This window comes from Rhagoletis zephyria, unplaced genomic scaffold, assembly GCF_001687245.7.
Source record: "Rhagoletis zephyria isolate East Lansing unplaced genomic scaffold, Rhagoletis_zephyria_1.1 Rzeph_scaffold_04889, whole genome shotgun sequence".
In the NCBI taxonomy this organism is placed as follows: domain Eukaryota; kingdom Metazoa; phylum Arthropoda; class Insecta; order Diptera; family Tephritidae; genus Rhagoletis; species Rhagoletis zephyria.
This window is the reverse complement of record NW_016161972.1, coordinates 1-12,438: the sequence shown is the minus strand read 5'-3', so window position 1 is coordinate 12,438 and position 12,438 is coordinate 1. Positions and strand designations below refer to the sequence as shown.

Below are 12,438 nucleotides of genomic sequence, written 5' to 3'. Positions count from 1 at the left end.
GGGACTAAAATTGTATTTACTCTAAAATTTCATACCCAAAGGTGCTCTAAAGATTCAGATTAAAAAGTTGGAATTTTGATGAAAATTTGTTGAATTCTCCTAAATTTCATATATAGTCTGAAACTGTGATTTATATGGCTTTCGTTAACGCTGGGAAAGAATTTTTGTTGAAAAAAAAATCTAGCTCGAAAAACATTACGAATATTTAAAAAAAAATCAACACGTGGTCATTTGTTTAAGTCACTGTACGTTATGTATAGATGGCTTAGTGGATAAAATTGCACCTTCGTAAGAAGCAGAATTTTTGTTATATAGTATGTATACAGCAAATAGTGCTTACTCATAATTGCATGTAGCGTTTGTGTAACTCTGAAAAATGTTTTAGATGTATTTCTCTGAATTTTTTATACAATTATAAAAGCAAAAACAAATACTGGATTATTTTGGGTTCGTGCACAATTAATTACTAACACAGGCAAACTATTGGAATTTGCTCTTAGTTTATCTTCAAATTATCTAAAACAAATTTTATGCTAATTTTGCTAATATAACAACACATTTTTTTTTCTCATTTCCCCAACGCTTTTGTTTTGTACAGGACCTCGCTGTTCATCGTCACCAGTTTGGTGTATGCCATCATTTTGATTGTTGTCTGCATTGCCTATGTGATTAGCGATGTGACAACCCACCGTCTGCCAGTGCTCTACTATGAAACATTCTTTACGTATTTGTATGGTGTCAGCATACTCTTCCTATTGTATGTATTTTGCTTCCTGTTGCAGGGTAAGTTGACAAAAATAAAAATAAAATAAAAGCAAAATAATATGATTTAAAAAAATGTATACTAATTTGATCGAATTGTGGAAGACCTGTTGATTCTTTGAGCTTTGTTTCTTCTTTTTTTTTTAAGTGAAAAGCAATCATTTGAGTTTTCATTAAAAACACAGTTTCTGTTTTATTAAAAATTACCCCTCCTTTCATTACTTCTTATGCCACAGAGAGTTCCTGCTGTAATGGCGGCAGTAAACCGAAATCACCACCAAAGGAGAAAAAATCAAAGAAAAAATTACCAGATCCAACCGATTCGAAGGATGCGAAGGGTTCCAAGGATTCTGGCAAAACTGGCAAACCGAGTCCATATCAGGTGTGTTTTTATTATAAGAAAAATTATTTATTTTCTTTTTCAATCTTTTTGTTGGCTGAAGAATTTTTATTATTCCACTTGTTTACATAAATACATTGAAAATTGAACTTGTAATTTGTGTGTATTTTCCTCGCATAAACTCTCATACATATATGTCCGTCTCACGCACATCCCTACACCTTTTAGCAGCCTTCAGTTACCCTCTCTGAAAGTAAGAAATTCCCCACACAAGCACACACACCCTAGCTGAATTTTTAATACTATTTCAAGTGCACGAATATTTTTTGCCAAGTGCAGTTGAAGCTGAAAATTTTATGTATTTCAAAATTCTTTGGGGGCCTTGTAGGTAATTGTGTGCTAATTGGCTGTAATTACTTTAACTTTTGTTCATTACTTAATCCATTAGCGCTTACGTTGTGTGGCTTTTGTAATTTGTATTTGGGGACTAGCGGTAATTTTAATGTTTAATGTTGTTTACCTTCATGATTTTGTCACATCATTTTTTAATTTTCAATTTTTAATTTCTGCGGTTTCATTGTCAGAACCGATATTGTTTTTGAATTAATATTTGGATTAAATTAAGGATGAAAAATATTATTTGAATAGAAAGAAAAATTTGTTAAAAATAAAAAGTATAAAAGCGAAATAATCTTCTTTAATTAAAAAATTCAATGAGCACATTAGAGAAGATGCATTGTGTTAAAAAAATTAAGGGAAACTGCGCTTTATTAAATGTTTTACTTCTCTGCTGGATCTGTTCCGAGTCTCCTCTTGGGGATCTAGACTTTGGACTTGGTGCAAGGTCTATAGGAAAATATACGTCTCCCACTTATGTTTTTAACTATTTAGAAGTTCTCATTTTCGTTCTTGGTATTTCCGACAGGGTAGGAGTAGATATGATGTATCCTTCTGAACGAAACCCGCTTTGTCTCCAAACCAAATTGGACAATGGGTCACGGAAAATCGTTCCACAGTACATCATATTTAGAAGTTTTTTGAATTTTCTTGGTCTGGTTTCAAAACATTAAGACGAAGACTAGACTTAAGTTGATAAATTAGCATTGGCGGAGTCATTGCGTATTTTTCGGTGAGCTTCGTAATTCCCCATTCCTAGGAAGACTGGTCTTTTGTGGCGAAAAAAATTACAACCTACCCCTTAAATACCATCACACTGAGCGCTTAACTTTCCTATGATGAAGTTATGCTATTGAAGTCGTTCGAACCCTATACCGCCTCGGGACTAATACCGTTGAATTCCACATGATTGAAAAGAAATCCACTTCTCCACACCAGTTATTATAGTTGTCTTCACTTTTCAGCAACACATAATCCAAATATAGAGCCTGCTGTTTCCTAAAGGAGTACTAAATGCTTTTTGGACGGCTACCTACATTTTGTGCGGCCAGCGAGCGGGTCGTGTAAACCGGCTGTTAGGCTTATCAGAGAGTTGGCTGAAAATGAAGCAGGAAATTTTTAGTTTTTTTTGGCTCTTTGTATTTTGCTATTTCCAAGGATACATGGTAAATAAAAATGGAGCCAAATATAATACTCGCTCGGGGCGATTCAATGTTTATTGCCCAGGGTGTATCTAGGAGCAACTGTAGCAAAAGTGGCATTTGAGTTTTGGTGCGGTTAAGGTTTGACCTTAAGTAAACTATGCTTGGGTTATGAAAAAATAAAAAGTTCTTTGAATGGTACAAATTCAAAAAAGTTACGTAGAAAATATAATTTTCGTTGCGTCTTAAAACGTATCAAAATTTATATGAAAAATAGGTAACCAAGCCATGCAATTTTGTAACTTTTGAACCATTTGGATTAAAGTGCCAACAAATTTAATAAACATATTCGAACGATTTACTAAATCTTAAAAAAAAAAATAATAATTTCATTAGTCCGATTTCGAAATTGTCTCAGGCTCTTCTTCGAATTCTCCTTTATCTCCTTCAATTGCACAAGAACTCTTTCAGCGGAAAGTTAAGTTTCAGAAAATGTTATATGGGTCCTGCAGAATTATACATCTGCCTCCATAGCATAAACTAAAGAGCTTATAATTGCTATATGTATGTACATATGTACAATAAAACGTACGACCCTACAAGCGAACAAAAAAGTTCGCCATACACCCCTTAGTCTAAAGTATTTTTGCAAGGCAATGCCGATTTTCCATTGCTGAACTTTGGAGTTGCTGTTTTACATTTGACGTGTGACACTACTACTTTAAGATCCGACTTTAAATGCCGAAGATATGCCGAAAAATTTAAAAAGGCGACCCGACCGCTACGTCGCCCAAAAAAACATTTTTTTTTAATTGCCTTGCAGAAATATTTCAGACATAGGGATGTACGACGAACCTTTTCCCTGGTACCGTTTAATGTACAAATTATTTTTTTTCGTGTACTTCTCTAATATGACTTACTATCCGCGACTACATTTAATCATCTATTTTCATAGTTAAAGGAAAAATAATTGCCAATCTCTATCTTCAGCGTTAAATTATTTGTTTTCTATTATGAAATGTTATTTTTATTTATTTCTATATGTAATATTAATTTAAATCCTTATTTTTTATTTTTTCACTACTACCTTTCATCACCATCATCATCATCCACAACAACTTAATCATATATGTATGTATGTACACTACTACCGCCTGCTACTGCCAATACATACACAAAAATTTGTGCATTAATTAAAAAAAAAAAACAAAAACAAAACCCAAACCGCTCACCAACACAAACGCAAAACGAATGCTGTACATAAATGCGCTCACAAAAATATGTACCTGCGCGCACAATCAAAAAAAAAACGAAAAAAAACGAAAATAATTTCTGTCTTGAATGTTCCGCATCTTGGCAATGCTATATCCTCGAAAAAACCTGTGTGCAAACTGCTTTACAAAAATGATGAATTGAATAATGAAACTCATATATTCTCAAAAACAAAAAACCAAATGCAAACCAAATACACTGCTGCTCTTCAATGCTATGAATGGCTGGCTGTCAAATTCTATACTCCTGCCAAATAATGCCTAATCTTGCCGCGACAACGCTGATGCTACTGCACACACGCACACACGCACATACATATGTATAAACCAATGTGCTGCAACATTATAATCTAAATGATCTGAATACAATAACATATGAAAATCCACACACACACGCACACACATACTCAAATGTACACATGCAAACAATGCTGCGTGTGCTTTGCATTATCCTGACTACAAATAATAATACGCATTTAAATCGTTGATCCGTTCACTCCAACGTCGGCAGGAGCGATATCCGGTTAAGAAACGTGATCTCGTACGCCAGTCTTTGACGTTACAGGTATGCTTAACAACAACAGAAATACAAAACCACACAAGAGAAAATAACAAAATCAAATAACACTAAATATGTACCTACAGAAATTCGTATAACAACTAAATACTCGTAAATATGAGTAGACCTGCACACATACGTACCTATTAACTCAATGTGGAATGGCATCGTCATACTTTTCTCTGCTTTTTTATATCTCTATCCTTTTCAACTGGCTTTCCTTGCTTAAGCACTTGAGTGACTAACAAATGCTTCATTTTCCTTTTATTCTATGTATGAATTTGGCTTTTCTCTCACTATATCTATGCTCTTTTGTTTTCTTTCTCTTATACTCAAAGTGGTTGTATGTAAATACTAACCTTTGAACGTACTTTGAAAATCTACTTGTAGTTTATAAATAATACTGTCCAGTACTTCTGAAGAGGTTCTGGTTTTAGGGTCGATTCTCATGACTATGGGATAAGCATTTCCTGTCTGATACTCGTATAAAACTGAAACCAATCTAGATGGTTCAGTCACTTGGGCTTCAAAAAGCCAGCCTATGCATAGTTAGTCAAGCATGCTTTCTCGCAAAGAAAATAGGAATTATAGTGAATGCCTGACTCTCTGCAAAAAATGCTTTCCTTCCGAGTGATTTTGTAATACAATTTCATTAAAATAGTTATTAAAATTTGAGAACATTTTCTTGATTGAAAACTAGCAAATATCCGGCGGCTTCACTGTACATTAAAAGTATTTTTATGTTGTTACTCACTCCCAAAATTCGTGCTTTATGAAGTGAGATATTCAACTAATTGTCGAGAGAATTATCTAAAAGCGTAAATGCCTAGTAACCACGTAAATCTCGTAAAGTTAATTAATTTTGTATGGAAAACCGGTTTATTTGCGAGTTTTACCCGTTTACGAGGCAGTTACGCGTTTAGATGAATACCCATACTTTATTTTTTATGAACAAGGATGTCAACCGGGGCAGAACGCGGTTAGGTTTATTCTTTTTAATTTTTCCAGTTCCACCAAAAATGCGTTTCGGTGGTCCAACATGTCTATACTTTAATTTTTTTTAAATAAATTCGAGTGATTACATATCGACACCTGAGTGGAAGATCGACTTATCTCGGCAGCCAGTTCAAAAACGCCCTGTCTTAGGAAACTGTTCAAGACGCCCTGCTCCAGAATTTGATTGAAGAATGCCCTATTTCAGAATTCCATTGAAAAACGCCCTATCTCAGAACTCGGTTCAAAAATTCCCTATCTCAAATGAAAATATATTGAAAATATGTTGGGATATGGCGTTTTTGAACCGAATTCTGAGATCGGGCAATATTCAATGAAATTCTGAGATAGGGGCGTTGTTCAACCAAAAATTTGACACATCATTAAACGGAACCTACAAGAACCTGAATATGCAAATTCGGCCGCAGGGAATTTGAAACTTGTTTTTCGGGACGCAGAGGGTCGTGAAATTACCGCCATCTTGAATACAATGGTGGTACATTTTTTTTTTTTTGTTAAATAAGCCATTTTTAGGCCTTAGAGCTTTTCACCATATTTTTCTCCTAAATAGGTAAATTGATTTCATCTCAAACTATGGATCAGGAACAACACCGCGCTCACGTTGAATCTCTAAATGATACTGAAAATTCAAAATGTTGAAAGATGAAATTTGAATACAATTATTTTTACTCTATCGAAAGCTTCGAAAACCTTAAAATTCACACCAAAGATATGCGTATAGTAGTACTTTTAGGGATTATGTTAGTTCCAAAGCGACGAATTCATACAAGGTGGTGTTACCAGAGCATCTGGACGGAGAGCTCATAACCAAAAAAAACCCATCATACGTAAAATCGGTTGAAATTTTTGGTGAGACTAGCTTGTTAATATACATATAAATCAAGATCCGATGGGCTGGCTGCTGAACAGTGGTCTTGTTTATCCGTTTTTATTTACTAAAGATGTGAATAAAAACCGATTACTCAACATGCTTCAAATGACTTGAAATTTGGATAGAATTTTATATAGTGTATATAGAAAATGAGTTCAAGGTTGCCTGCCAATTCTTATGGTCTTAAAGCACATTAGCAATATTATAACTAGATGAAATATCTACAGCCAGCCTATTCTGATGGTCACATCACATGAAAATGTCAAAAACGTCATTTCCGTGAGTGCATGCTAGCGAAAGAAATCGTATATCGTTCATATGCCATGGCGTATGAGTCATCTATCAACATCAATATTTATTCCAGTTGAAAGAAAAATTTCAAGTCACTGAAATATTTTCTAATTAACCGACTTTACAAAAAGGAGAAAGGTTATCAGTTCGTCGGAATATTTTTTTTCTGTTTTTATGTATGTCACCGCATAACTTTGGACCAAGGTCAAGCGAATTCTATAATTCTTTTTATTATTTGGTTTAAATCCGATCATCGGATCATGAAGAAATTAACGATAATCTTAAATTTTTATTTGAGAATTGAAGTCGAGTTTGTTTTTTGCTTAAAATTTATTTGCTATTAATTTATTTTTACGCTTCCAACATTGTATTCATTCACCTTGGTTTGTTCTTTATCTGCTGAACTTTATGCTGCTGTTCTTATCGATCTGTTTACCTGGAACTCCAGGCATCGAGATTCATGCATAAAAATCGTAAAATCGTTATTAAAAACAATAGATTTGTAAAATAATAGCTAGAGAAAATACCGCCTCTCAAAGCAATGCCATCAAAAAAACATAAAACAGTTTTTTCGCTCTCCTGTAAAATTTGAGTGCCGTAAGATAGGCGGTTTTGCACTTGGACGATGGGCGGTTTTGCAAAAACATCGCCAAAATACATATATTTTTATTTAATTTAACTCTTAAAAACTTTTTCTCTGTTATTTGATTTTCTTTTAATTGTTAGATTTTATTGTTTTAAGAGCTGTTTTCAGTCTCAAGAAAAACGGAAAATTCATACAAAATGACACACAAGCAATTAAAAAGAAATTTTATTTTAGCGAAATTTCTTAAATCAGTTTGCAGCTCTCAAGAAAAAAATATTCGTATATTTATTTCTTTAAGAATATTTATAGCAAAAGCAAAGTGTTTTTCAAGCCACAGAAATAATGAAAAATATTTCTCATGATTTTTCTTGAGATCTGGATTCTAAGCTTTAAGAAGAAACGTATGTATATTTTTTAATTTCATTTTATTTTGAGAAACTTTTTGTCCTTTATAATTTTTTTTTAATGTTCTTTTACACGAAGTTGGAACCCTTCCGGCACTTCTGAAATTGGCATCAATGATGTTAATTTAAACTTTTCAATCAAATTCATTCAATCGCAAATCTTTCTAACATCATCGATGTATGGATGTTTAAAGCAGAATCTCATTGTTGTGAAAATTTTAGATGAAGGGTATTGTATGTAAGCCGTCGATTAGTATTTCCAGTACCAACAAAACAAAAAATGTTACAAAGCTTACATTTTCCAGTGCTCGGCAATAATGGATTTCAATAAGACTTGCCTAGCAGTTTTTCGGACTTTCAGTGATTGTGGTCTCATTAATTTAAATAAATTTCAGCGAAAGCTTTGTAGCATAAATCTTCTGATTTGCAGAAACTCACAAACTTGCATATTTAATAATAAAAACTTCAAAACAAACTCGTAAGGAAAACATAAGTTTTATTCTATCACTGCCCGCATTGAAAAAGTTGCCTCTACTGCAGCTCACTTACATACATACATACATACGAGTAATAAGTAAGACCTAACCATTCATAGTTCTTCTTCAACTTTCTTCATAAATCTATTCAATGCATATCAAAATATGAAAAAAAAAACTTTTATGTTACAATCACATTTTGCGGTAATGCGTATGTATGTACGTATGCGGCAAAGTTGCGAAGAGAAGCCGCGAAAATTTCAAAATTTATCACATTTATTGCAAAACAGACAAAGTTGTGGCCACTTGCTGTAAGTGGCAACAAGATGTTGCTGCGTTGAGCGAGAGTTGTTGGCGGAGGTGGCGACAGCAGCCCGTTTAGAAGCATCAGCCACCACCCAAGTAGACAGTGCAGTGCGCCAGTGAAGTCAAGCATTTATGCAGTGAGTGAGTGCGCCAAACAGTGTGTCAGTCAGTCAGTCAGTCAGCCAGTTACTAACTGCTGTCAGTTGCATTCAAACTCACTGTTGTCAGCCACAGTTCGGGATGTGAAGTGCATATGCTTACGTATGCTTGTATGTTTGTACATATGTATGTGTGTATTTCGTTTCGTACGCCACAAAGTTTGCGTAAGTTTGCAAAACTTTGCTCTGCTCTGGCGTATGTCTCTCAATGTCTGTCTGTTGACTCTAATAAATCTGGCTCCAACGCATTGGTTATGAATGTCTCATTGTTGCGCCGCCCCCTTTTTGGGCCACATCACATTTAGTATTAATTACCATTCAGCATCAAATTGCCATAATTGTTTGAGCTAAGTATAATGTGTTGTGGTGGTTGTTGTTGCAAACAAGTACATACAAAACTGCCAAGACAAATTGCAACCAAGCGAGCTGAATGAAAACGAAAAATTGTTAAAAAGTCGTAAGGAAAAGTGATTGAAGTGATTAAGCAGGTGCGAATGGGGAGGCGTTGGTGTTGTTAAATGTAAATAGGCAGCTAGCCTGGTTAAATTTTGCATTTGGTGGACTCATGTGAACTAGAAAGTTAATATTCCGAATGAGTAAAACAGTGCTTCTAAGCATCATATCTTTACTAATAGCGCCTAATACGGTGTTTGCATGAGGCGATTTCTTGCATCAAAAGTTGAAATCGATTAGTTGAGAGGCCGTTTACAACAGGCGATTCCTATAAGGAAGCGAAGACGCAATATTTTGGTAAGGTTTTGTTTAAGGTGAAGTTTTTGCAGCCAACAGATTTTTCTTTTTGAAGTGATGGCAGTTGTTGTTCCACTCGTATTCCTGATTTAAGTCAGAGGTCGATCCAAATCCGAATCGACATTTTCCTTCTGGAGTTGATTTGGCTTGGGAGTAGAGGGAATGGCCAGAAGAAGGCTTGGACCTCGATTTGAACGCGACGCCAAGGACGAGGAATGTAAACCAAGATTCCTTTTCTTCATCTTAGGATGCTGAGAAATTTAACCCTCGCCACCACAAAGGAAACTTTTGTTATGGTTGACGCCCTCAGGAGCAGTGCCGGGGCAATGGTACATGCTTATAGGTTTTTAATATTCTTACTATCATAAAGGCTAGATCTTTTCCCCATACTGGCACTATTTATGGATATTCTTTACGATATTCTCCTCGTTCCACACTAATTAAGTTTCATTTATTCCTTACTGTTCAAGATGCTAAGCAAAAAGGCATTCATGAAATTGTTTAGTAAGTCATGGGTTAATCCATGTCGAATCGACATGTTTGGAATCAACAATTTTGAATTGGTTGAAATTCGGTCAGAACTTTTCTTTTCTCATTTAACTAAGTACTGCAAGAATAAATAATAACTTTTATTTTAAAGTTATATTAAAATATTTTTATTTAATCTAAACTAATTTTAATTAATTTACTATTACTACTTTTCTAAATGTTTGGCAGACGATCTACAATTTTAAAAATGGTTTTATGAACGCATTTCAAGACAGAAATACATATGGGGGTGTGCCACTGCCAGCCACCACAGTTCGAAATTTTTTTCTTTCCCAATTCCTACGGAGTGGTAACGCGCTTCTCTAACCACTCAGTCACAGCGGTCGCGTATTTTTAATTTAGAGTCTGCAAAATTTTTTTTTTTAAATTCATATTAAAAAAATCCTTCTTAAAAATTAAGGATCTTTAAGTATCAATTAGAGGTATTGTATAATAAAATGCAGCCTTAAATTTATATGTACATAAATATAAGTTTTTACTTTTACAATTTTTTTATTTTAATTTAATTTTTTAGAGATATTCTTTTATATCACCTTTAAATCAAGACCAGACCGATTTTTGTAACTATAATACATTTTGAGGTCGCCGCAGTGGTGTAGTGGTTAGCAGTGCTCGCTACCATTCCTCAGGGCCCAGTTTCCGACCAATATCGTAAAAAAGAAAACCTTTTTTCTAATAGTGGTCGGCCCTCCCATTTGTGTGACAACATCAAGGCGCACGCCAACATTTCGGAAGAGAAACTCGGCCAATCCATTATTATTAATAGTTTTTGGTATACAAAATATATCTAAATAAATAAATACTAATTCCTGCTTATTTTACGCTGCCTTCTGGAAGTTTGCGTTTGTAATTTTGGTAATCATAGCTTAGTTTCTTCCCCGTTTTTATCTAGCAGCTAACTAATCGCTTGATTAGAAGGTCTATGCATTTCTTAAGAGATTCCCAAAACTATCACTTCCTGATTTATGTAAGCATACATGCTATTTTTTAAACGTGCCAAATGTATGTAAATATTTGTCGTATGTTGTGTCTTATCAGCAGGTATTTAGACGTATGCATGTCGTACCTTTCAAGTATTAGAATTAATAGAAACACTTATAAATACTTTGTAGAAATCAGCGCAACAGCAATTAGGATACTTCACACCCACCACACATTGTAGAGAATCCTTTGACATGTCATCCTGTAACAAGTATATTATGCTACCAACTAATATCCATATCACTTAAACTAAACTTTTCATACCCATTCTACTTAGGTACTAACATATATAGCATATCTGACGAAATTTTAACTGAACTTTTTTTGTTTCCTTAAACTACTTATAAAAACTTTCATACGTGAATATATGCATAAATAATGTAATTTTTTTAAATAAATAATTACTCACAGGATTCGCAGGCTGAGGCTGAGGTCGCTGTTACTACGAAGAATGTACGAAAACGCAAAACAACCCACAGTGATCCCACACATGGTAGCTTCTTTTTGCGTGTGGGTGCCATTGGTAAGTGGAAAATAAAAACTAAAAATATAGAAAATATACACGACGAATAAATAGCCTCTTCTTTTCTTGAAGTCGGTTAAAAAAATTTAATTTAATGAAATGAAATAAAGTAAAATTAAAGGAATGATAAAAATGAAATATATATAAATATTTACTGAAATCCATAAAAAATTCTATAAATTAAAAAAACTTTAGCAATTATATACCAAGAATGCCAAGTAACGAAAAAAGCTTCTTTGCATAGCCATTAATTTTCTACAAAAAATATATTTATTCTCCATTTTACAGCATTTGGTTTGGGCGCCATGATCTACATTGGACTGGAGTTTGGTTCTTTCTTCGAAATCCCATTCGACTCGCCATGTCATCACATTTTGATCGGCGTTAATCCATTGCTACAAATGATCTTCACCTTTATGCAGATGTATTTCATTTTCATGAATGCCAGAGTGAGTAAAATAGCAAAATTTGAATATGGAATAAAAAACGGTTGAAGCCAAAGCGATCTGAAGAAAATTTTGATATATATGTACAAAAGTTGCGCTTTGTAAAACATAATTGATCAGTGCCAAAAATCAGTTTGTGACTCTCGAGGAAGCCATTACATACACCCCAGTTGCTTGAGCAGGTTATATCATTAATTTTATTATCCACAAAGATAATGTGGGAGTTGTAAAAGCCAAATAATTTTATAAATCTTTGAAGCCATATCAAAGGTTTCGCGGAATCTGAAGCATACAAAAATTTCAATGGAATTTCTTATTTTTTTTTGTTTGTGAATGAGGCTTAGTTCTCAAAAATACAATGATCTAAGAAATTGATTCTAGTACGATTTTCACACAAATTAAATGAACTTTCCCTCAATCCCTTATCCTCACCGCAACTCTCCTTTCTTATGAGCCCAACAACAAAATAAATAGATTTCTACAGACCTACATCCCGCTTCACTTGAATAGGTACACATTTCTTCCTCAAGATCAAAGCTATATCTGGACTTGTGGGCATAAGAGAAGTCTTTTTATACCCGAGCGCACTTGTGCACAAGGGTATATTAATTTT

At 34.0% G+C, this 12,438-nt stretch overlaps 1 protein-coding gene across 3 annotated transcripts in view; it reads left to right on the top strand.

The window, feature by feature from the left end:
• Nucleotides 1-12,041, top strand: part of LOC108371328 (uncharacterized) — a 35,814-nt gene extending 23,773 nt beyond the window's left edge. For 2 of the 3 annotated variants that reach the window (XM_017626874.1, XM_017626875.1), the window contains exons 3-7: nucleotides 599-783; nucleotides 999-1,144; nucleotides 4,423-4,476; nucleotides 11,268-11,379; nucleotides 11,668-12,041. In XM_017626874.1, the coding sequence (XP_017482363.1) occupies nucleotides 599-783; nucleotides 999-1,144; nucleotides 4,423-4,476; nucleotides 11,268-11,379; nucleotides 11,668-11,873 (703 nt within the window). In that variant the 3' untranslated portion in view covers nucleotides 11,874-12,041. The remainder of the gene's footprint in view (nucleotides 1-598; nucleotides 784-998; nucleotides 1,145-4,422; nucleotides 4,477-11,267; nucleotides 11,380-11,667) is intronic. The other variant, XM_017626876.1, reaches the window with a different exon arrangement.
• Nucleotides 12,042-12,438: the final 397 nt, after the last annotated feature.